Genomic DNA, 26,780 nt, shown 5'->3' with positions numbered 1-26,780 from the left:
CAAAGTGGACTCTTACTGACCCTAGCTACTGAGGAAAAAGTGAGAAAATCAGAGAGCGAGAAAAAACACTTCCCATAGCCACCTCCTCCGGTCGCTCTTTAACAGACACACTCTAACGCAGCACCCTCACAACTCGGATGACTTCATAACTGCCCTTTTCTCTTGCTCCATTCATCACTCCTTCACCTCTTTCAACCCTCTCTTGTTATCTCCCTGTTTCTCACTTATGTAGACAGCAATGACACCCCAACTTTTCTGTCTCTCCCTCTGTGACTGTCTCTGAGACTGCAGTTCAGAAGAGAGCAGTTCCACTCTTGTGGTCATAGATGTGATTATGCTAATAGCTAGTGGCGTTGTAGTGTTGGTGGTTTATTGTTGAGGCCTGCTGAGCTGCATCTTTCCCCTCAGTTCCCTCTCAGTGAAGTGGGCCAGCAGGACTGCCTTTCACAGGGCCCACGACAGATGGCCAGGTTGGAGGAGGGCCACCATGAAGGTCTGCTCTGGAGAGGCCCAGAACAAACATGATATCCTGATGTTGGGATAGTGGGCTGTGGATGTAGTTGCAGAGCACGGAGTTTTAGCCCTCTCAACGAAAGTCACACCATTCTTGATTTAGCTGTGTATTTTTTTTAACACATTTTGTTCTAATTGTGTTAACTAGAAATTCTTTGCTCTTTTGGAAAAGCTCCTTTGTTTGGACTTTGCTCCTCGGCCTTGGCAACTGAATGATTAAAAAAAACAAAAAAACGGCAACAACAGAAAAAACAAGTGGAACAACAACCCCATTAGGATTGGAGTCAGATGCGTTGTCTTGATTTTTTTAAATAGCTGATGTGGTGCAGCTTGTGCAATAAACATGTTAGACCGCTGCTGTTTGTCCAACAGTGTCTTTCAGGCACCTTGACTTTCTAGCTTTGTAAACTGTTACAGCATGTTGACAACCTGTGATAAATAGATATGGATTTACCCTCTAATTGTTGTGTCTGCTCCCCAACACAATGGCACAACGCTCAGTGTGAACCAAACTTTGGTACAGAGTTTGGAAATATAGATCACTTAGACTGGTTGCCCATATCTGTTTTATGAAATTGTACCAAGTTAAGCGCAAGCAGTACAGTGATAAGAATCTTTCTGTTCATTTGGATAAGCTCAGGTTGCCGTGTGACTGTAGGAACAATGATGATGTTGGCTGTTACCGAGTGATTTGCCAGCTGGAATGGAAATTAAGAACTCGAGCCAAGAAACCTTTAACAATGCTCTTCTATGGATACAATACATTATAAATCTGGGAACGCAATTTGTATGCATCATGTTTTGTACATAACAGGTGATACTCCTGTAAATATTGAAACTGTATTGTATTGTTTTGGGTCTGCTCTGTGCAGTAATATAGCTGGCTGGGTTCCTATCCTTCCTCCTTTCGTTTGGGTGAATGCCAAAAAAAAAAAAAAAATAGACAATTGTTTGCCAGCATGTATGGGCCAACTTTAGTAATGCAGATATCAGTGAAATGTTAGAATTTTTTGTTTTACTATTTTCTCTCAGCTGTCCTTTGAAGACCTTGCAGGTATCTAATCTTCGCTAATATCTCGAATGATTTCCCAACTAATTTTGCAAGTAAAGAGCAGAACATTTAAAGTGTTAGAAAACAGAGCAGTTTTTTATTTAGTCTAGTGCCTTTTTAGTGGTTAGGGGTTATCATTGTGCCATAGTTGTTTTTGAGGAACTTTTGTCTTTGTGGAATCCCGGCCAAGCAGAGCTCCTGAGACTGCCACATTATTCAAAGCCGGCACATATGGTAAATATTACCTCAGAAGGTCAAAGTTTAGGGAATTCTAAATAACTTAGCATTAAATGTTTAATTTCTGGTAAATAGTTGGCCAACTGTGCATGGAAAAGAAGGGAAAGTCCTTTGTGACCTGTTCTGGAGTCCCCCTGAATGCGTTCCAGACGAACTCCTAAACATAGCGTCACGGACTGAGGAAAACCATGGCACAAATCCCTTTGGAAAAACATACTCCCAGACTTCAGTACCTTGGTGGTGATAGAAACTGTAAATGATAAGACAGTGGTCATGAATACCTCTGTTCTGTTTGAGCTGCATAATAAACAGACCTGGTTATTCCTTTTATTTAGGTTTATGGCCTCTGTGTATCCGTTGACAGATTAGGTGCTGTATGAAAATACAGTTTGAAAACGATGACCTTGGCTTCTTCCACATTCAGGTTTAGATCAAATAGTTAAACCAACCTTTCACTCTAATCTTTCTCCCTCTTTCTCATACATACTTCAGTTTTCATTTGTTATCTTATTCTGTATTGCTGGAAGCAAATTCACAGTTTCTGTACATCTATAAGGGTGTCCTTTTCAGTCAAGATTGATGCTTGTGTGATGGGTGTCATCTCTCATTCATGTGCAAATGAATTTGTAACGCCGAGACCCTTCCGTTCGCAAGCCATCGTATACACCTTTACTTGGTCTCTTCCTGTTTAGACACTCACTGGAGGCCACTTCCTCTGTGCAAATAAACAAAGTGAATACACTGAAATGCTCAAAAGCCCAGCCTACATCTTCAGTGCCCTCCATTGCTCCATGTCACTGTTCTCCTCGTAATGACACACATCCAGACATTCACAAAGAGACCCAAATAAAGTTCACTCCCCAACCAAGCATTTCCTCTGCCTAGATTCCCTTTAATCTCCACTGCTAATTGGCACTAAAGCCTTTATTATTCTGCTCCTGATAATAAATCTGACTAACACGGATGCTTGGAGTTCTTTGAGGTAACCATGTTTAGATTTGTGGTAATTGGATTAAATCAAGCCTGTTTAGATCACTTCAGAATAATTAAGAGATCGGTTAATTTAATGCCCATGCATTATTTAGGATTCAGAACACTGTCTGAAGTTGATTAGACCTGATATTGCTTCGAATGTCAAATAAACTTCTTTTGTGTCCCCTGACAAGGTTGTACTTATTTCATTTTGGCTCCTCTCAAGTTGTGAGCTGTATTTTGGATTCTTGGATGTCTATCTTGGATCTGTTTTGGATGTATAACATTCTACTGTTCTGTATTCTTGTTCTGCAAGCAACAAGTCCTGGGTAAATATCATGTGGTGCATAGGAAAAAGGCCTTGCCTTTTGGGACTGATGTTTAATATGGATGTCAGGCCAGAGATTTCATTTGGACTGGGGTTGGAAGGCTCGACATTAGTGTATGAGCCTGTTTCTATTTTCTGTAGAGCCAGGGGAACTGGACTAGCAAGAGTGGACTGCAGTCTCCACTCAAGGGCAAGGACAAATGGTGGAAGCTTCAGGGCAGGGAGACTTTAGTACACATCAGCTCTCAGAAATCTGCCTTCCTTTTTCTGCTATTCCACCTCAATTGATTTTTTGGCCTTACTTTACCACAGGTCTATGTCTGTCATCACCGAGATACAAACAAAAGCTCTCTGAATGTTTTCTCTCCTGGTCTTTTGCTTCCGTGCTGGCTAATGTTTCTTTCCTTCTTTCTGTCTCTGGTTCATTATTAATGTTAGTGCGTTATTTTTGTATTTTTTGTAATCATATTCATTGGTCCCACAACCAAAAACCAAATTTTAAACAGAAATAGATGAACAGGGCAAGACCAAGTTCCTCTGCTTCTTTTTGCACTACCTCTACCCCAGGGGTGATCTCTTCACACGCCATTATGATGAAAATAAGCTTTGTATATCTCCCGATTTTGGGTCTGCCGCCAACATGCTTCCTCTCTCTGTTTAATGGAAGTCTCTATAGGCTTCGCCACCCATTGCTGGTCCCTTTGGGGTGTTATCTTCTTTTGAAACTTGCTATTAAAATCCCTGCGTGTTGTATTGGAGTGAGGTAGGTCTCGTCTCAAAGAGGGCTAGAGATTCATAATAGTAAGGCGATAGTGCCTGTACTAATTTGAGTGTCAGCTTGGGGTGGATGCCTCCCTGTTGAGAGGCTTGAATTATATTCAGCAGATGAAAGGAAGGGTGTGTTTTGGAGGGGCAGGGGTGCTGTTGGAATCTGGTAACCCACCTCAGCAATGGCTGTGCAAGGAGACTGATTAGTGGAGCCTGTGTTTTTTGGGCATCTCAAACATGCAATGTTAAGAATGGCGCTGCCATTTGAGAAGGGATCGTTGAAGGGAGAATGGCTCGTTTCCCAGGCTCCTGCAATGAATTCGAAAAGGATAAGATCACCCAATTAATTGGCTTCACAAATTAATTGCTTTAATTCAGCAAGCCAGATTTGGCAGCATTCCCATTCTTTTTTGTGCCTTTCTCATTCTTCTTCCCACCTTCCCTTCTCCTCTGCTGTAACCCAGTTTCAAGGAGACAAATTGCTCCATCTGAACAGAAGTACAAATGTTTCTCAAATTGGAGATACCCGTCTCTGGTTACAGTCTCTCCTTTTGCCTTTTTGACTGCAAGGGTGAAGAATTTAATAATCGCCTTGCCTAGAATTACCGGCCCCACTTCAAGGTTAGATCAACTGCCCTTGAGTTTTGATGGAAACCAGAAATCATCTTGAGCTCATTTATAAACATTGTAACACCAAACCGATCAACAGCATTTGGAAGAACTTGAGTCTGCTGCACACTGTACTAACGAACCCAGGGATATATGTATATTATTCATTTTTTGGTCCTTTAGTTTATTAAATGTGCGTAAATACAAATGACTAAGAGGACTCCACTGACAAGATTCCTGCACCATGGTATGCAGCGTTATCAGTAACTGCTCGTGTGGAGATCCAATTCAAGGCATGACCACTGGTAGACTCACAGGTCTCATATTTCATTTAAGTCTTGCCTCTTTGTTACATTTTTCTAGCTAGTTAGAGGCAAGAAATTAATCTAAATAAATAAATAAAGGGATAAATGAAAGAAAAGACCAAATGAAAAATATAAAGGAGAGATAAATAGATGGTATGCATATATGTACTACATGCATGTTAACTTAAATAAATAAATCATTTGGAAATAATGTTATATGGAGAGCCACTATTTTTTGTCTTTCTTTTATTTGTCAAATGGCAGGCAGAGAAGAATCAACAAAAAATAGTATCTCTAACATTTTCCTTCCTTTGTGTTAATGAAAGACAGTCTGGCACATTCTCATGTCCCTCGGCTAGAGTTTAGCATAGACAAAATTGTGCAAATGTCTGTCTTTTCATTCTCTCGCTTTGATTTGGTAACTATTTATTTATTTTCTAGGACAAAAGTACATTAAAGTTATGGGACCATAGCTTTTTATGGGGGATGTGGTTTCACAACCATCTTCTTTCTATAATCGTGGTACAGTATGTCATTGAAAGCTATAGACTATAGCCACAGATCATGCTCTAGTATGCTGTAAAATAAAACTGCATAAATTAGATATCAGACATACTGTCAGTTGTGTCAGCAAGCATACATGTGAATTGTAATAAAAAATATTTATTGTTTCAATATATGTTGATTCCAAAATATGCTGTATTCCGATCACGAGTTCAACTGATTCCGAAGGCATTTGTGTTATTAATATGTTTGAGTAACAAATGGTTGTGGTTACTTAATTCAATGAAAATTACATGTGTGTTAGCCCTGTTGGCTAGGCCGGACCTTCTGGCTTACTTAGGGTAGTTATAAAGGATATAGCCCTCAGCCACTGAGGCCAAGTAGGGAAGAACCATCCTGACTTGGCATTAAAACATATGGTCGCTAAGTCTCACACTTGAGTTTTGTCACTGTATTCCTTTGGGTTTTCCCCTTGGTTTGAGTCTTGCCTGTGGTCCAAAATGTTGGACTTGACCTTTTGCTTGGAGGCAGCCGGGCCGATGGAGAGAGCCGGCAGTTTGCATCTCTTGTTGATTTTGGCAAGCAATTTTAGATGTTGTGAACAAGATTATGGGAGTTCCCACACAACTGACTCCCCTACATGGGATTTGTCCTGTTTAGTTTCTCTGTTTTACAGTTGTGTCAAAAGAGATCAGACCAGACTCAGGTTAATCTGGGCCTTCTTAGGCCTGCGGCTACAAACGCATGCATCCAAACTCTTTTTTGGAGGTGGGCTGTTGAGGCCACAAACATTCCTGGTTATTCCTCAGAGCTCATCTGACTCTTATGAACCAGGTAGCACTGGGATGCCTTTTAAAAGATGGTCAACTGTTTGGATTCACTCCTCTGACAGCCCATTAATATCCCCCTCCAGCTTTTAATCAGGCCGCAATGTCAAAGGTTTATTTTAAGACCTCAGTTCTGTGCAGGAAGGGATGCGATGGCAGAAAATGAGTTCATCGCTGTAATTAGTCTGCTCCCTTCATCCTCAGCCTTGAAGGTTAACCACTGACAGTGCCTGTTGAATTCTTCATCTGAGACAGACAAGCGTGTGTAACGAAACCTCCTATTGTTCATATGCTGCCTTCCTCACACACCCCCGCCACAAAGGCCAGGCCAGAAAAATGAACCTTCCACAGGCCATAGGTCATGTGGAAGATATATTTTTTGCTGTCCAAGTGGCTTGTGGTGCTTTGTATTGAACATAAAGGCAATTGAGGGCATTAATCACTGTCTGTGTTATGGTAACACAGCCGGAGGGTAGTAAGCAACACAATTTGGGACCACCATGCTCTCTAGTTTATCCCTGCCTGGTGCTCTGTGAAATAGTGTCTGTTCACTTCCTCTCCTTTAAGCAGCCCTCCCTCTTAACACTTGCCGAGATGAGGTAAATCTAGATGGTTTAAACATAAACAGTGGTTCAGTTGTTCCTTCGTGCCCTCGCACACAGGCCCGGAAATGATCTTCACCGTCTCTTATCCTCGGTTTGGTTTCAGAGATGGAAAATCCCAGGAAGATAAAACCAGCCATGCCATAGTCAAATGTGGCTTGCTGAATGAAGGGAGTATTTGCAAATTCACAAAATTATATGGTATCGCTAAGTAAGTTGAGTTATTGTGCTATTTCATCTCATCCGTTCTAGTGTGAATTCATGCTTCAACATTTAAACAAAGCACTTTATTAGTGCTATAGACCATGGTCCATTTTGTATGGAAAACACAGCTGTTTTTCAAGCATCATTACAAAATGACATTAAGGACGAATCCTTTTGCTCTCTGTTCATTAAGCCTCACAGCCTTAATTTGTAAAATCTGGCTGTCATGTAGCTTGCTTTTCAAAGAGCCTGTTCCCTTTTGCGTCTCATTGCAAATGATGGAACACACTATCATATGTAGCATGGATTAGGCCATCTGATCCATTATGTTTTGTCTGTGCTCATCCTGTCAGAAAAGCCTGTCTGTTGGACTTGTGTTTTGATAAAGTTAATGTTAGCCTATTTGTACAGGTGGCACTTTTGCTGGCTCTGCGTTTTGGTGTGAAAATACACAGTTAGGTCATGGCAGGCAGCACTGGTTACATTGCTGGAGGCAGGAAGCCAAAATCTGCTAACTTGTGACATTGTCAAGGAGAGTCCAAGGGCATGCAAAGCCCTCTGATCAAAGGCAAACAAAGGATCTGTATTAATCTGGACAAATAAGACTGAGCAGGGCCCTACAGCAATCATTTTTAATTTGGGTTCTTTAAAGATTTATGTCCAAATATTTCTGTCAAATGGAAATAAGGTTAAAACAAAAGGAAGAAAGTTCCTACACAGTAGTCTTAATGTTGCTTAATATGTAGGCCAAAAGGGCAACAAGGTTGTAGCTGTCTTCATTTCACATTGGGTTCTAAATAATCAGTGGCAGTTAGTTTTCCTCAAAAGTCTAGTTGTATCCGTTTTCCTGTGTATAATACTACTTAAACAACAATGACCCTTTAAATGTATGAATCTGCACCGAGACACTACATATCAATAACTGTCCCGTCTTACAAGGACATTAATGAGGGCAAAACAGACATTCTATGTTTTTTTTAATCCCCGGTTGGTGTAGGATTTAGAGAGGCCATGCATCTGGGTCATTTAACCATGCATCTTACACTGACAGTGCCCCTTAAAATGCATCATTTTATAAATAGTAGTTATTTATTAAGGTAACGACCTGTGTATGATGCTCCAACGTTATTCCACGTTTAGAGCATACATCTTGCAATAGGAATAGCAGGAATAGCTCAACAACATAATTGTTGTTGTGTGAATTATTAGTGTTTTGTGTTTACCAGTGTTCTTTTGTTGTCATGACAGTTCAGCTGCTCTTTGCGTACTTAAACCAGCCATGCTGTTCACAGAGATGCCAGACTGTCACATGCTCATGATTGCTAATCTTAATGTGGCCCACATTTGCCCCCCAGATGTTGTTTGTCCTCTTTTAAAAAGTAAATGACTAAAAATGTAAACATCACACTGCAGTGTCTGGAAACAGTGGCAATGACACCGCACATAACGCCAAACGTTCTACTGAGCAATAAACTCAGCCGAGTGGAGATAGGATCTCCCTTTCTCCTTATTTGTCTCCTATAGAAACTATTTCATCTGGAAAACATGCACACTGACAGAAACTAGAGATAAATAACATTGGAGCTGTAGTCTGAACAGTGAGGTCTCCATTTGCATGTGTAAGACTATAAAATGAATGAATTTCATCAATATTTTTTTTTTTTTTAAGAGACCACAGTATCTGATGATATGATACTCATCCCATGGACGTCATCTTTCACCTTTTTTTTTTTTTTTTGCTTCGTGTTTCAGCAGTAGGAATATGGCATTCTGTCTATGTTCAGGAACAAGAAAACTCCATTTAGGTCATCTGGGATAGCTTGCTGGGCTATGAGTAGTTTGCTCTTTTGCTGTGCATCAGGGTGGCTAAGATATGAGTGTCCCAGGAGGAGACCGTTAAAGTGAAACTGGTCAGATATAGACCCAGTGTATCTACAGCACGTCCTCAGACCTCCTGAACCGATTTCCGAGAACAGTCTTTATCGACCATTCCCCATCAGTTATGTATTTCTCTTAGCACACTAATTCTAAGGCTGCAAGAAGCTTAGTCTCTTGCTCTTTTGACATGGTTAAGCACAACCCTGAGCCTTTGTCAAAAGACAGGTGGTGTGTAATGAAAGGTTATTTGTTCAGTTTCACATGACACAGAGCAGAGGGGTTTAAGGCTTCACACTGAAATGGAGCTTAGTGTTTCATACATAGATGTCTTTGACCCAGTTGGTCCTTTAAGGCTGTTTAAAAGCATTTCATTTGTTAAAACCGTTTTAAAACTAGGAGTTAATTCTCCTGAATCAAATGAGTGTGAATGTCTCATTCAGCTCCTCTAATTCAGATTCAAAAACAAGCTATCCACTGTTTCATCCTCGTATTCTTAGGCACTTCTTTTATGCACATCTTAAGATCTTGAGTTATTTTGCACATCTAAAAACGAGTTATTTGCAGCCATGGCATGATGCTGTTGTCCTTAGCTTGTCCCTGTGCTTCTTTTTAAGATTGAATAGAATGTGAGAACTTGCCTTGATTGTCTTCATTCCTCACTGCCTAGATGTGCTTCTTGTAGAAACATTGTTATGCAAAATGCTGTACAATACGAGTATTCACTGTTATTCCTTACTCATATTAATTAGAAAAGTATGGCTACACATTCTAATCTGGTCAGAGTCTCAATCACAGGATTTTCCTGTTGCTTTATTTTTATTTGTGGTATCAACAACTATTTGGCTATGCCTACTTGTTGGTACTGAAGTTTTTTTTTAAACCTATTAAATGCTCTGAAGGATCTCTTTGTGAGAAGACATGGTTGCTAGTCATCAGACCAGCTCTGCAGTACACACTGTATTGCTCCTCTCACATTCGTGACGTGTTCATAGGTCATATGAGGAATTTGGGAAAAGAACCTTACGGTTCTCCCAAGATCCAGAATATAATAGTATCAGTTTTCCCTCTCTGCGTGATATCTCAAAATTTTTTTGTCTCTTTTTTTTCTTCTCCTTTCCTCCCACAGATCCCGCTCCTCCAGCTGTCGTCCTGAATTAGCTGTGTCCTGTGAAAGGAGAACTGCCCCTGCTCTGCCTGACCAGTCCTCAAACGACAGCCGGCGTCCTTGACACCCAAATGCTGTCTGTCTGTCATCAAGCAGACCATTTCGTGTGAATTATGGACTTGTATTGAAGGTTGACCCTTCATGCAGGGTAACTCCTTATACCATATCTCTAAAACTTGTTAAGAAACCCACCCTTCCTCACGCCCTAGACATAGATGAGTGAGCTATGACAATGTAACTGAGAGGGGCCTGGAGTTTTTGCTTTCTCAGGCACCTGCAAGCAGGATATGAGCTTGAGTCCTGGGATAGAACAGACGATTCTGCCGTCTGCTGTAGCTGCAGGGCCCCAGGACTCCTCTAAAGTCATGCAGTCTGAGGAGTTATTTAGCAGGAAATTGAAAGCCTTGAATGGAAGCATGGGACCTCCAGCCACTAGTACACAAGGGAAGCCTGAGGCAGGTAGCAAAACCAATGGGACGCCAGCTATGCCCAAGATGGGAGTGAGAGCCAGAGTGTCAGAGTGGCCCCCTAAAAAGGATGGTTGGGAGGGTCGTGGAGCACCAAACTATGAAAGTGTTATAATGGCTTTTCAGAATGGGCAACCAGACCAAAGTATGGACATCATTGAGACTCGGGAGGCACCCTTGGATCCAGAGTATGCTGAGACAAAATACTCACTTAGCGACCTTTTGAGTCACTCTCCTTTGAAAGGTCTTCATCCCATCAGACAGCGCAGCAACAGCGACGTTACCATCAGTGACATTGACGCAGAGGATATAGTGGACCAGAATGCTGTCAATCCCAACACAGGTGCTTCACTGCACCGGGAGTATGGCAGCACTTCCTCTATTGACCGGCAGGGCCTTGGTGGAGATGGGTTCTTCACAATGCTTAGGGGTTACCGGGTAGACACCTTGGACCACCGCAGCGCAGCTCCAGTAGGTTTTCCGGAGCTTCTACGCTACGACACCAATCTCTCTCCTAGTTTACAAACAGCAGCTCAGATTGCCCGTGGTGAGATTGTCCGTATCTCAGGGTACGACTATGTAGACAGTTCCCTCCTGTACAGCCGCGAGAGGGAGAAATCCTTCATGCGCCGACTCAAGTCAGACTCATCTGAGACATCGCTCTTCCGGAAGCTGAGGACCATTAAGAGCGAGCATGACGGTCTTCGGCTCTCCACGGAGCAGGACGACCGTCGGCCGCTCAGCTTCCAGAAGTGCTTTGCCCACTATGATGTTCAGAGCGTGCTTTTTAACATAAGTGAAGCTGTGGCCAATCGAGCCAACCTTGGCCAAAGGAAGAACACTACGACAGGGGCCTCTGCTGCCTCGCAGTATCAAGTCCCAGGGGGTGGAGCAGGGGGTGTTGGGAATTCCAGTGGAACAGGGCCTGTATTTGAATCTCCAATGGGTAGCCGTGAGGACTTGAACCCCAAAGAGAACCTGGATGCTGATGAGGGGGATGGGAAGAGCAATAGCTTAGTGCTGAGTTGCCCACATTTCCGAAATGAGATCGGGGGTGAGGGTGAAAGAAGGATCTCTCTCTCAAGAGCCAACAGCGCCAACTACACTGGTGGAGGAGAAAACTGCTCCTTTGAGTCCTCGCTAAGCTCCCACTGCACCAATGCTGGAGTGTCTGTGCTGGAGGTACCACGAGAAAACCAGCCGATCCACCGTGAAAAGGTCAAACGCTACATCATCGAGCACATCGACTTGGGAGCATACTACTACCACAAATATTTCTACGGGAAAGGTAAGCCCTGTTGGCATGTTATAGTCACAAACAGTTGTAAATGAGTGTTGCTGTTTAAATTTTTTAGCAAAGACAATCAGTGCAACATCTTGATAACACCACAGGGTACGGGAGTGTTCACAAGGAGTTTTGCTTTCCAAATTAGGAGAGTTAGATATCTTTGAGTGTGTGGTAAGGAGTGTAAAGACTGTTAGTGGATAAGAGTTCGAACAATGGTAGGATTGTTCAGGCTATGGGGTGTTTGTTACACTTCCTGAGAGGAGGAATGGTCGAGTTGTGTGTGAGAAGGACTAAGTGTGATATTTCCCTCCTGTCTGAGCACTGTGATTTGTCATGTGAGAGACAGGAGGTGAGGCTAAGGGTGCGATGCAGCTGTTACCCTCTGAGGAATAGTGATGGGGAGGATAGGGAGCAGGAGGGTGGTGAGTGGGTGTTAGAGGCCTCTCCTGCAGAGCATTCCCAATACTCTTCATTAAAACACCTCTATATGTCTGGGTATGGAAATTCCAGACTCCCCATCCCCACAAACTTTATTCCACCCAGTACTGCAGTGTGTGCCTGTGAATGACTGAGCGTATCTGTCTCTCAGCGTATTATGTTACCCATTCTTAAGCTCTGAAAGCAGCTGCTACACCTCTTACAGGGTAGAGATTCTTGTGTCTTTTTACAACTCACAGTGCTCTAAATAATGGGCTTCTACGTGTGGATGAAAGCCACAACTGTGCCTTTTGGACATTTCTGCAGGCTAGAAATGTCTCCAGCCATGGAGAATGAGCCAATTACAGCTCTGCCTCAGATGACGATAAATCATGTTAGTGAGCGTATTCTATTGGGAAACGGATTATCATCTCCTGTAAAATATCGGCCAACTACCTCTTCATGTGGCAGAAGAAAACAATTTCCTCTCTGGATGGAAATAGCAATGCAATTCTTGTGCTTTGTTTTCCTTTACATTTACATATTATTGCCACAGATTGTTTAAACATTATTGAGTTCAGACAGCTGCTCATCAGGATCTAAATATAGGCTTTATTGTGAGGTTCGTCAGGTAGACAATTGCATAATAGACCCATAGACTGATGGACTGATTTGGCAGGGAAAGAAAAACATAGAGAATTGAGTCAATGACCCAATGCAATGCAACATAAACAACGCATGCATAAATCCAGTCTTCATCCCTATATGGGCATTTGTTAAAAGCATACTATTATGAAACAATATTTCCACAAGCTGGGTCTGTTAAACCATTAGGTGCATGTGAATGGGATCCTAGTCACCTGATACTGCAGTAACTAACTCATTACTTCTGTGGACTTAGTGTGCTATCATCAAGTCATCAGCAGCTCAAACAGACACGCTGAAAGGACAGAACTGTCATCACTTTAGTGCCTCTTTCCACCCCACCCACTCCCCATCACCCCAATGTCCCTTTACAGCATGATGCTTTTATCAACCAGAGACAAGCAATGATTCAATCGAGTGCTTTCGCCTTTTTGTCAATGTGTATCACCTCATACAAGCCGTTCAGGTTTGGACATGTCCACATTTTCAGAGGTGTACAAGGTCTCTCTCTCAAACACGCACGCATGCACACAGCTCAATGCTGAACCAGAACACAGGGCTTTACTATGGTTCTTTGGTTACCTCCTTCTGTCACCTAGCAACCAGCCTCGCTAGTTAACCTGTTGTTACATTACCATGACACACCCATTGCTGTGTTATGATAATTGTGACATAATCTATAAAATACCATCAACACGTACCCCATAAACAACATGAAAAGCTTGTTTCGGTTTGACAGCTTTGATGTGGGAGTTCTGTGTGGCATTGCATATCGTCTTTAACCTTTGTCAATCTCCCAGGTACTTAAGAGTAGGCAGGATTAAGTGGATCCCCAGGGAGGTTTTCCTCTTATTTCTTGAATCCCCATCTTTGGTCATGGCATTGAGTGGGATTAAGAAGTGTTTGTGAAAGGCATTTTCCTTATGATCCCTGGCAATGTTTCCAAGCCTGTCTGTGTATTCATAGCATTGCAAGTTCTCTACTCACTGTGACACTGATGGGACAGACACACAATCAGTGTGCTCCTTCTTTTTGTTTTTTTTTTAACCCTGTGGTAATTATTTTTTGTCTCTGCCTATAGGTGTTCTACATTAAACAATGTTCAACTATCTAAACCTTGTCTCTGGATTGACAGTGAACTATTATTAGTATTCTTATTTTTTAAATTTTATCTAATAATGTAACTATCAACCATATTTTTACGTCTTGTGCTCAGTATTTACTATATTTCCTTTGGTAAGATCATCCCAAAGTCATTTTCCTGGAATGGTTTTGTATTAACATTGTAGCAAAGCTCACATGTTAAAACACAACAAAGACATTCGAAAACTATGTTAATGAAAGGAGGTTAAGCTGTCTCTCCAAAGCAGGTTTTTAATCTGCCAGACCCCTGCTGTGTTGTGTAATCAGAGATTATGGGTCATATATTGGAGGGACTGTTTCAATGAGACAATGAAGAAGTCACTAGACTTCAGGTTTTTTTTCATCCCCCGAAATCCGACCAAGTTCAAAGTTAAAAAATGATGTATAAAAACACGAAGGAAAAAAAATGCCGTAGCAGATTATGCATGCTTTACTTCAGGTCTTATTTCTCAAGTCTTTTCCTTTTCAAGACATTTATTGATATTTAAATATATTCAGTAATCATTGCTGCTGTTGAGCTTTGGTGCCTTAGTTCAGCTTCAATTCATACCTACTTTGGTTGTTAGCAGATTAATATCAGCCCTTGTATTTACTCATTAGAATGGTGACCATTTTGCTCGAGTAGGGAACAAATGGGAGTAGGGAATAGTGATTAATATGATGTTTGACAATTGCTTTTAAGATATCGCTCATTTATTGATTGTGTCTAAGCAAGACAAGATAAATGGCAGTACCAGTAAACTCATTAAGTATCAGTATTAGAATAAAGCAACGTCAAAAGAAACTCTTAAATGCAGTGTTGTGAACAGAGCTTGATGATACAACATGAGCTTATTGTTACGGTGGTGTGGAAAACACTGGACGTGCTGTTCGAGGACCTTAAATACGGTGGCAGAAGCAACAACTTTAACTTTCACTGCTTTATAAATGCCATTATAATGAAAATGTCGCTATTTGCAATCCTCAGTTTTGACAGCAAGAATGTTCTCATCGATACTTATTAAATAAAAATGTGAATTCAAATGAATTCTACAAGTCGCATACATTTTATTTTACAGGCTAATTTGCATATGTTATATTGTTTGTTTATACTGTGATGATTTGTCAAATTAGATTTTCTTGCCCATGTCAGCCAGAGTTTTTTTTTTTTTTTAATGTTTCCACCTGTCTAAGGGGTTATATTTATTGATGCTTGTTTGCCTGGATTAGTTTGTTTTCTAATCTTTTGGTCCCAGCAAAAGAGTTTCAGTGAACAGTCCCTGCTGTGGAGCTTTGATAGCCCTCTTCCTGCCAGAGACTAAAGCATTTCCCTACTTCCTGTGCTGCTATGGTCTCTTAGTCACGTCCCAGCATGCAGTGCTTTCTATTATCTGGTTTTTTGGGGTTTTTTTGTTTGTTTTTTTATGGTGTCAGCCTCTGCTTATTTCTCTTTTGTGCTTAGCTGATTCTTTGAATCATATTATTTTACAGTTTGCCCTGCTATTTCTAGCCTGAGTGTTATCATGTGTTACTATACCTTTGTGCTTAACTGGCTTCTCTAATCAAAAATCATTTTACAGTGACTTCATTTCTGGCAGAGCGTCATTGTTAGAGACTGTGTCATATGATAACACCCATAATTAAGAAAACTGATTAAATTATTAATAATGATATTTTTCTGTGTTTTTAACATACAGAACACCAGAACTACTTTGGGGTGGATGAGAACCTTGGGCCAGTGGCAGTCAGTGTGAGAAGAGAAAAAACGGACGATGGAAAAGAGAAAGATGGCACACAGTATAACTATCGCATCACATTTCGAACAAGCCAGGTAAAAGACACATGCACACACACGCACGCCCACACACACACACGCACGCCCACACACACACACACACACAGCAAGAGGGAAAGTCCTTTAAATTTGGCTTTATGTGAGACTCACCTTGTTGAATAATTCAGTTGAGACAGACAGATAAGGCAGGGAAATGTCATTGATTGTAAATGCCAGTCTTGGTTTGAATAACTCTCTACAAAATATCAACGGGAAATCACATTGTATCTGCTTCTCAGAGGCAACATGGGTCATGCAGGCCAGGCTCGAAAGCTTAATTATCTGACTGGCACTGCATTAAGGCATTTGCATTCAACAAAGTTCACACCGAAACAGTAAGCCCTAAACACCTCCTGCATTCCTCCCACTTCAATTTGAGAGTCAATGGGAAAAATGTCAATTAGAATAATTCTGGATAATTTCCAGATTGACTCCCTTTCAATCTGTTATTTGCCTCCAGTGGTCATGCCAGTAGTGCTAAAGGGAGATGGATCCTGATGCCAACGTTGTGCCAGCTCAGACTAAGGCTCTAACAGGCAAATAGTTCAGGCTGATTGGCCTTTTCAGTGGCATGTTGATGAGGTGGAAAACAGCCAGTCGCTTTCAATTATTTACTTAACAAGCATTTGTTACTCATTTGAAGAGATTTGAAGAGAGCATTACGTGTTTGCTGGCTGATGTGTGAGCTTGTTAAGGCCAACTGATAATGGAGATTTGCTAGAAGTGAAGTTTTGACACATTTGAGAGATGAGGTTATATTTTATTTTATGATTCCAAATGAATTTCTCTCTCTCTCTTGATCCCCCTCTCGCTTTCTTTCTCTCTCTCTCTTTTCCTTTCTTTTTCTCTCTCTTTCTTTCATTCTTTCTCTTTCATTCTGTCTCTCCCTCTATCTTTCTTCTTTTTCTGTACAGCTGACCACCCTTCGTGGAGCGATTCTGGAGGATGCCGTACCCTCCACAGCGAGGCATGGCACCACTCGGGGTCTCCCTCTGAAGGAGGTGCTGGAATATGTGGTGCCTGAACTAAACATCCAATGCCTGCGTCTGGCCATCAACTCCCCCAAAGTCCCAGAGCAGCTCCTCAAGCTCGATGAGCAGGGGGTGAGTGTGATTTGTCTCCTCCCTTCTGTTTTCGTACTCCGTCGTTTATTACAGAGTCATTTGTCTACTTCCCTCTTTTCTACATTTGGAGCGAAATGATCAGGCAGGAGAAGCAGATGGTGTGTGTGACTGGTCATCAGTTTGCTGATGTGTCATGATGCATAGCACCTGTACCTGTAAGAGTGCACACATTTAACCTGCTCCTTCTCTTACATCAGTTTTACTGTTCCGCTTGTTAAAAGCCTCTGATTAGTTGAATTAGGTGTGTTGGTGCCGGGTTGAAAAGACATCCTGTAGATCTCTTGCAGTGGAGTAGATTAGTGTCAAAGTCTTTTCCTGAGACAAATAGTAATGTTTTTTGTGTACAAAGTCGTCATGAGCTGTAAACCGCAGCAAAGAGGGTGAAGAAAAGAGTAATTATGAAGTTATCTGAAAAATCAGTGTGACAGCAGTCAGACTGTATATCTGTAGAGTGATCTTGCATGGAGTGAAGCGAAAGGAGACATGGTGGTTTGGGTTTGTGTTATTGTGGGAGTAATTGAATTTGGATAAAAACCAAAGAGCGTGTGTAATTGTGTGTGTGTGTGTGCGTGCATGTGTGGGCGCGTGTGTGTTTGTGCATGTGTGCTGATGTGTTTGAGTTTTTTTCTTTCAATACATTACTTAGTCACAGTCAGTACAGGCTGTCAACATGGCTTAAGATGTTCGGTTGCTTCCTGGCCAAGTAGAAGGACAGCCAGTATCACGCTAAAGGTGAATCAATAGGAGGTCCAGTCTCCGATCGATCTGCTCAGCCCAGCTGCACGTGTTTCACGGACAGGAAATTGAAATGAGGACAGACTCATACTTCTGGGATGGCCTATTTTGTAGATTCTGGGCAAACTATTTTTTTTTTTCTTCGATAGAACTGGTGTTTTCAGGCTTGCCCTTTGAATGAGACATCCATCTGAAATATAGCCCAAGTCCTCTGTGCTGAATAAAAATCTCTCCTCCTGTGATCTTAAGACCTTTAATTTCTTCTTTGATGGATCTGTGTGATGAGTTATGAGGGGAGAGGCACGGCCATGCTGGTCTGACAATCAGAAGATCTTGTATTTATTAGCGTAATTGCATTTGCTGGTCTGATCCCTCTCCAGACTAACAGCAAGGGAAAGTTTCTCATTATGAAGAGTGTGGCATATGTCTCCCAGGGTTGTTACTGGGAACTGAGACATGTTTGAACACACACACTCACATTCTGTGATGAATAATAAGGTACAGAGACAAAAGAGGTTAGATGATACATGGCCGGGAAGACAGACAACTCGGACACACAGATATGTACACGTGTACAGAGTTTGTGGTACAGACAGCCTGCAGGATGTGTGCCATATTGCGCACACACACACACACACACACACACACACACACACAGACAGACAGACATATGTGGCTTGCGTCTGACCCCTTGTTTGCTTATATTTTATGTGAGTCACAAATGTTTCTCCTGCAGATGGATGACAAATTTGACCTTCTTGGACCTGGGAAAAAGAATGTCGAAAAAATCCAGCACTTTATGGAGATGTGTGTTTGTTTGAAGTACAAATAAACATAACTCAATAATCTGTTTACCCTTTTTCTTGCTTCCCCTCCTCTAATGCTGTATGAAAAATTGCTCTGTCTGAACTGCTGCAGTCCAATCAACAATGACTTTTTGGCAGTGACTTTCTAAAAGTCAAAGGGACAAATAGTACAAATACACTGCTCATAATGACTTAGAGGTCTTTGGAGCTTTATATGCATACATAATACATTTTGAAACGTGGCAGAACCGTATACTAATAACAGATCATAAACATTTGTATAGCAGTGTAAGCAATTATAATATCTCAAAAAGCAAAACATTATAGTGATTTGTGTGTAGAATGATCAGGAAAGGGTGAGAGAAGGGATCTAAATTTGACAGCTTTGTGGTCAACGTTTCTCACATGGTAATAACACTGGACCTCATTGAGCTTTGTGCCATGGCGGTGCCTCAGTGTGCAGTGCGTAGATGTCTCTCGACACTCTCTCTCTCTCTCTAACATGCTCTTTCAGACCTAACACTGAAAACACATCAGAGCCGGTGGAAACTGTGTGTTTTGAACCGGAACTGACCGACACTGCACACCACATGCAGGCTCCCAAAATCAAAAGTGGAACGCAGTGTGTTATTTAAAAAAAAAAAAAAGAGCCTGCATATTTTTACCCCTTTCATTTAATCGTCACTGCTTTGCAGTGCAGTATTTGGGTCCATTTTAGTCAACCATGATATTTGTTTGTGTGGCTGAACTGGACTCACATTACCTAGTCCAACAGGAAGTTGTGAGAACAGCTTAGCTCCAGGGACAGATTTGGAGAGTGAAGGAAAGCTTTGATAGTGGAATTGGCTTTTATTTCAACATTACTTTGAGGTAGCACACTCCTGGCATTAAATCTTTTGGTCTACTTAACAGTTGCTACTTGAGGGTTTTGTGAGAAAGGGTCTTTGAGCCTGAAAGGCCTTGCTGAAGTATATTAGCCTGAATTGGGTTCAATAAAAAGTCATACTGCAATTGCATATAGTAAGCATGAGAGAGAAGGGGGGGCGAGACTGAAGAGAAGTCTATAGATACAAACACACGGTTATTACAATTATCAGTTAGTTCATTTTTACTCATGTCAAACTGTATTGTATTTTGCTTTTGTGAGAGAGAGAGAGAGAGAGAGAGAGAGAGAGAGAGAGCGCGAGCGCGCACACTGAAGCAGGGTCGTCATGTCACTCTCCTGCTGTGAAGTAATCCTCCATAGTGTGCTAGCACAATGAAAAACAGCACTCAAAGTGCAGCTGTACACCGGTGATGATTACACAACGTATAATTTTGTGTGTGATTTTGGAATTTCTACTGCTTAACACAGTAATGATAATTGTTCATTTACTGGCTTTTTTTCTGCATGTATCTGTATTTTCATTGGTGAATGAATTGCAACACAAAATGGGCACAGGTGCTGTTTCTCTCACCTCTAAACCAAAACCCAAGGGGCTGTCCATACTGTTATCCACCCAGAGGGAGTGAGGGAGAGAGGCCACGGTGTTGAACTCTGATAGGTTGTTCTTTGGGTCTGGTGGTTGATCATGTGACAAACATCTAGGTCCAGTTTCACTAAGAAAGAAACCCTATCACAGTTTATTGTGCTATACGGACAGAAATTCTTTGCATTGTTTGACATGATGACAGAACTTTTGTTTCTCTATTCTTCTAGTGAACGTCCTTTTGTTACATAAATCCCCTTTTCTTTTCTTTTGACATGCACTCATTGACCAGATGAGTATTCACATCGTTTGTGGTGTCAGTGATCTCTGATGTGCCTTCCCTTTTGGTGTGAAGAGGCAGTTAGCTCAGCCATGGGGCTGGAGGAATGTTCTGTGCACAGATGTAATAGTCCTGTCATAGGGGGCAGATGCAGGGTCTCAGTGAAGATACAGACATGATGTCACAGAGTGGCAGGGTTGCAGTTATGTAAAGCACTCGCCTCAAATAGAGGCTGTGTGGCTGTGTCCTGTGTTGGTTTGTTCTCCAAGTCCAGAGGGATGTCTGTCTCTCTGTCTATCTCCCTCTCTTCTACCCTCCCCCCTTTTGCTCCCTCCCCATCTCTCTCTCTCTCTCCCTCACTTTCTCTCTCTCCTGGTCTCTAATGCCTCTTTCATCTTTGTCCTCTATGTTTGCTTCTCCTCTGTTTTATTTGTCTCTTCTGCGCTGTTTGCTGTGTCTTTGTGAGAGTCAAACTTGGCTAGGGGCCATAGTAGCCCTGCAGTTGTGGAGGGAAGGTGGAAAGAGAGAGAGAGAGACACAGAGAGGGGGACTGTTTCATAACTCCATCCATGTTGCTGTTTCAGCAGAAATGTAGGAAAGCTTGGCCTAGTTCTGGCCTGGATGTTAGTTAATGGTATCGATACCAGTGGCATTAGAGTATTGTCTGCCCAGCAATGAGAGAGAGAGAGCCAGCCCTTCCTTTCTCCTCAGCTAAGCCAGTGAGCCTGATGCCAGTGGAAAGCCATGTCAGAAAAAAATTAAGCTGGAGAAGTGACACTGACAGAATGAGTTAAATCAATGCTGTCCATGCAGACCCAAGTCAAAACAGACTTTTATGTTCCATTTGTTTTGGAACTTTTTTTTTTTACCTAGTCAGCCCTCCATTCATCAGTGAGTGACCTTATATGTAGAACACTGCACTACAGACAACATCACCAAATTTTCTCACAAGTTTGCAATAGATCATAGGGACTCTCATTGACATGCAATCTCCCCCTTCATACTAGATAACCCGGTGTTGACATGGTACTTCCTTGGTATTTCTCACCATATAATAGTGAACAGGTACTTCCAAAATACATTTGTAAATGTACAAGGCAATGAAATCTTTTTTCACAGTTGTTTTCACAGTTTTTACACAGTTACTTGAGGCATGTTCACTGGACTGTGTTAGCCTTGCTTGAGTGGACATTTTGCTGGAGTCACTGTACCCTAATCTAGAAACAGTTCAGGGTGTCCATGACAACAGTTTCAGTTCCATACTGGGAACATTTGACCCCCTGTAAGAAAAAGAAAGAGGGGAAACGGAAATGTCTCCCCCTGAATCATATATGTGCCTTTTTTTTAAACTCACTCTTGTGAATGTGTTTTGAGTTGAAATTGCATGAGTAAGACCAATCTGATAAGGGGTTCTGGATTTGTTACGGCTGTTCCGGGCATTTTTCCATCTCCATCTATGATTCATCGTTTACAGGCCAAGAGCATGACTGTTTTTACAGTATCCAGATTACGAACAGCATCCTGTCTAACTCAGTCTCTCATCACTTTGGGCTACTGCTGGATTTCCACTGCTCTGCTAGTGGATTCTTTTAGATTGTTTGAACGGATTATTCTTTATTTATTTCAGTTGCTGAACTATATGGAATGTGATCTTAGAAACCGAAGTGGACTCTTTCTGAACTCACCAGGGGCCTTGGATTGAGGGTCCTGAATCTTGCCAACCTATTTCTATCCAGTCATTTAGAGACAGCGATTGCTGATGCAAAATAAGGTTTACTGCATTACTGATTAACTCTTTCAGTGTCCTTGGTTTTAATCTTTGCCTTTGAGGTTGAATTCCCCTACATGTTTAGTCACACAAATTATGAAGGATTATGAGGTATGAGGTGGGAGCTGCCTTTGTGTCTGTTGAGGTCAGAAGCACGCGTACGGAGGCTATGATCTGACAGCTGTTGACAATGGGCTCTGATAGGTTGTATATAGTGTTTTTTTTTGTCAGGCTTATTCTCTCCTCAACATGAATATTCCATAACATTGTCATGGAGACTAACAAATATACTAACTACTAAACAGTTATCCACGTCTGTGTGTGTGTGTGTTTTATATATATAAAACAGGCCAACAAATATTCTGTGACGTACACAAAGACTTCGTAGAGTAAACCTGATTTTAATCATACTCTCACTAACATCACTAACGTTCATGAACCAACTGTGAAACACAAAGGTTTTTTTGGTTTGTTTTTGTTTTTTTAAACAAGTACTGCAGATGAAGTCTTTGGAGTAAAGTACTGATTTCAGTGAGTGTTTATTTAAGGTGTCATGGACTGTGACATTCATGACAAATTGGCTGTTATCCAGGATTACAGTAAAACGCAACAGCATTGCATATGCCTCTGGAACCAACCGTAATCCCTTCAGACAGCAAGAATTCAACAATGTGGCTGTTACAAGCCTTCTCCTGGTACCAGGAATTAAGCATGAATGATTTACACATTGGCAAAAGGCTGTGCAGACAAAAGAGAATGTGCTGAACAGACACCAGACTTTGCTGTAATACTGGCTAATGGGCTAATGCTAGTGAATTTGATGTCTGAAGAAGTTTATGCTGCCAGATGATGTCTAATACTTGGCTGACATATGATAACACAATTTGGAGTCTGTCTTAATAGAGCAGCAAGCAGAACTCCCAGTATGTTGAAATAGCAGAACGGTTACTTAGTCCAAGATGAGTTTTGAGCGCTCTCCAGATTAAGACTGTATTGTGTGCAACTTATTTTATTTTGCCATTTAATTAAATGCAAGTCTTGTTTCTTCCCAACATTTATCAGATAGTTATGAGAGATGTCTTGCCGCTACTGTAATGTAATCCTAATATAGTTTTATGGTAGTACAACAGTGAGATTGTGGAAAAGTGGAGCCCCTTGCTGTTTTTTGTTGTGACTAATGACTCCTCTCTGTCTTTGTGTCTTCATAGTTGAGTTTCCAGCACAAAGTAGGCGTGCTGTACTGTAAAGCAGGACAGAGCACAGAGGAAGAGATGTACAACAACGAGAGTGCTGGTGCCGCCCTCGATGAGTTTCTGGACCTACTGGGACAGCGAGTCAGACTGAAGGGCTTCACCAAGTACAGAGCACAGCTGGACAACAAGAGTGAGAGAAATACCGTCTCACACACACACACACACACATTTAATCTCTCATGCATGAACACCTCCCTAACACACATACTCTCACACACTCACACTTCACACCATGCATACACCCAACTGGACATCAAGATTAAGAAAACAATACAGCCATTTTTACACATACACGCGTGCGCGCGCACACACACACACACACACACACACAAATCAATACATCAAACATGCAAACCCATATGTAAATACGTACTGCGAATACACTCAACTTGAATACACGATAAAAGTGCAACATAGTCTCACACACACACATGTATCCATACACACATACATATTTGCATGTGTCACACAAGTTCCTCTTGCCACTTAGACTTGTCATTCATTACACTGGATTTGGAACACCCCTCCCTGTTACACACTCACTGTTTGCCTTGTTTAACAGAAGCTTCTGGTCTGTTTTGATGAGAAAACTGTCCCCCACGCTTTTTCCCATCCTTCCCACACTCCCCCAATGTCTGCCTGTAAGTCTTCAATCCCATCTCAGATAAGAGTTGATGAAGCATGTCGCACAGTGGAAAGGAAGCAGCTGTCCCTGCTGTCTCTCTCTCTCTCTCTCTCTCTCTCTCTCTCTCTCTCTCTCTCCACTGACTCATGCTTAGCTAGCGTGTCATGAAATGAACTCTGGCTTCCAGATCTCCAGACTGGAGAGAATCTGACGTTAAGCCGCTGTGTGTGTTTAGTCTCATTACTGTTGCATTTGTTCCCCACACCTCCTCCAATAATTGATTACCTGTCTGCCTGGCGGCCCTGGTATCTGCCTTGTTCGCCGGTGTATCACATCTGTCACTGCGACAGATCTATTGTTTGTGTTTTCTTGTCACTCTGTTGAATTTGGTTGCACAGATAATCTCTCCCTCTCTCTCTCTCTCTATTGTGTTTTGTCAACTGACCTGTTGTGTGGGAACTGAAGGAAAGAACATTCTAAGACTCTCAAGGAAATAACCCACACTTCTACAGGCCAAAGACTCCCTTGATTCTGTGACGGCACTTTCTTCTATTTTGTGTTTATTCTCTCAGTTGTTGATACTTTAATCTCTTGTGCTACAGCGGACTCAACGGGCACACACTCCCTCTACACCACTTATAAGGACTATGAGCTGATGTTTCATGTATCTACACTGCTTCCCTACACGCCCAACAACAGACAGCAGGTTAGTGACTCCCTCCCTCTCTCATTTTTGACAGCCACTCTTGACAGCCACGTGTCTCTGCATGGACAGATTCTTCAATGACCTGAGCCTTAGATAAATGATTTCCTCTGCTCTGCACCCCGCCGATCACTCTCCAATCTCCCGTACTCCCCTTTAAATAGTGAAAAATCATTAGATTTGCTAGGTAGTGTTGCCACAGCGACAGCCCTCGAAACATGGACTTTTAATCAGTGGATCCCCAGGGAGGAATAGCACACGATAGCTAGATGGCTATCTGTCTGTCTCAACAGGCGAAATGGATTGGATTGGGGTGGGGGCTGGAAAGCCATTAGATAGTCTGATAAGACACTGATTGCAGTAGTTCAGGAACTGGCAAACATGTATATGCTAATGTGTGGCTAACTCAAAGAGTCTCTCTCATGGACAATGAGATACCACCTTTAAACCTGCCTGCAAAAGTGTGTAAACTACTAGCCTTGTCAGAGGCCCATTTAAATGGCCCAGAGTAAACAGCAAGAAGAAGCCGCGTAAAGGCTTGCCAGTCATATCAGCTGTGTTTGTCTTGAAAATACTGTTTGTGGCTGCTAGCGGTAGTCCTGGCAGGGTTTTGAAAACAGAGGCTGTACAGGTCGAAGGGCAGAGTTTCTGTGGTGTTTTTTGGGCTGGTTAAGCGAGGACCACAACTGTCACACTTGCATCACAGACTTTCGATTGGCAGGATTAAGGGATTTTCATTCTCTCTCTTCTTCTTCTTAAATTCCATTCTATTGTGGGGGATTAACGTTGAAATCCCTCTCGATAAGTCTCCAGAAGGGCCAGACAGAGCTCACCCTCTCATCTCTTCATCCGCCCTGTTTCACCCTAATCCTGTTTGTTAACGGGCCCTGCGCCCCCACACCGGGCGTTGGGTACACAGGTTAACTCAACATTCTCTCCTAGGGGACTGCGCTTTCACAGTTGCACTGTGAAAAGCAATAAAAAAAAAAAAAAAAGATTTGCTTATCTGTTGCTTAGCCATTTGTGTTATCGTTCATGAACAAAACAGAACATCTTAATATTAAGATTATTACAAAAGAGTGACTGTAGAAATTTAAACTGGTTTCCTGTAAATGAATACCTGGTTGAACTCCTGTGTGATTTGAAGTCATGCTGTAGTAGTGACTGCTCCTTCCATTCACCCAGCACCTGTGAGGTGATGTCAGCCTCTCAGAAACCCCGTAAGACACTGACACACAGCATCTGGATGAGTTTAACAATCTGGATAAGCTTCAATTACAGGAACTTGACATTTTTAACACCACAGCTCAACTTCAGTGGTATGGGTTCTTACTGGTGTTTGGATAAAATTACCAACGCCTCGTTTGGTTTTATTTTCGTCCTGCGCTGCCCTACTTTTTCTGGTGTTTGGTTGAATAAATTCGGTTCAGTTTATGTCAAATGAACCGTGTATGTTCCACACTCATCGGGTTTGTCCTCTAGCCAGAATTTTTTTAGGTTGTTCTGTAGACATTGCTAGTAAAAACGTTTCAGTGGAGAAAGCTAATGAAATACTATTAACATAATTATTATCCAAAACATGGGGAAAAAAAGGCTCAGACTTGGTCTCACATCAGAGGTCCCATCATTGTAACTGAAATGCATTAGAACACATTCTTCCAATGCGTAGGCTGTAGCTGTAGTCTCGGAGACAGTTGTAGTTCTGAAGACAGACTGAGGTTACTCAATAAAGATGTCTTTTGACTGATTGATGCTTTAAGACTCCCCTGAGACACTTTGAACTTTGCAAGCTTCTCCCTACATCTCCAAAGTCACAGTGAATGCCAGGACTTCCTTTACACCGACTGCTAATGCTGTCAAGATGAAGACCATTGTGCACTTGTTTTTGTTTTTTTTTTGTTTTTGCTTATATTTAAAATCACTAATCCTTCTCATTCGCCCTCCCCCGTCTCCCTCTCTTTCTCACTCCCTGTCTCTTCCCTGTTTCTTTATTTCTCTCTAGTTGTTGAGAAAAAGGCACATTGGAAATGATATAGTCACAATCGTTTTCCAGGAGCCAGGAGCTTTACCCTTCACGCCTAAAAACATCCGCTCCCACTTTCAGCATGTGTTTGTCATTGTCAAAGTCCACAATCCCTGCACTGAAAACGTCTGTTACAGGTAAGTGGAACATGGAGCTGCTGCTACACCAACCAATAGAGAAGAATGCGTGAGAAATCAGAGCCGATTTAAGAGTGATGGCATTGATTCAAGCTGCCAATTACTGTAGCACTTCAAGAGT

General features: G+C 41.9%; 1 protein-coding gene across 1 annotated transcript in view; it reads left to right on the top strand.

Moving 5' to 3' along the window:
• The first annotated feature begins 10,316 nt into the window (after nt 1–10,316).
• The window catches only part of LOC115809563 (signal-induced proliferation-associated 1-like protein 2), a 60,805-nt gene continuing 44,341 nt past the window's right edge, over nt 10,317–26,780 (top strand). Inside the window, exons 1-6 of the mRNA XM_030771273.1 lie at nt 10,317–11,718; nt 15,600–15,733; nt 16,651–16,839; nt 23,127–23,301; nt 24,399–24,502; nt 26,502–26,659. Of these exons, the coding sequence (XP_030627133.1) occupies nt 10,329–11,718; nt 15,600–15,733; nt 16,651–16,839; nt 23,127–23,301; nt 24,399–24,502; nt 26,502–26,659 (2,150 nt within the window). The 5' untranslated portion in view covers nt 10,317–10,328. The remainder of the gene's footprint in view (nt 11,719–15,599; nt 15,734–16,650; nt 16,840–23,126; nt 23,302–24,398; nt 24,503–26,501; nt 26,660–26,780) is intronic.

Source organism: Chanos chanos, chromosome 4 (assembly GCF_902362185.1).
Source record: "Chanos chanos chromosome 4, fChaCha1.1, whole genome shotgun sequence".
In the NCBI taxonomy this organism is placed as follows: Eukaryota; Metazoa; Chordata; class Actinopteri; order Gonorynchiformes; family Chanidae; genus Chanos; species Chanos chanos.
This window is presented reverse-complemented; position numbering and strand designations above follow the sequence as displayed.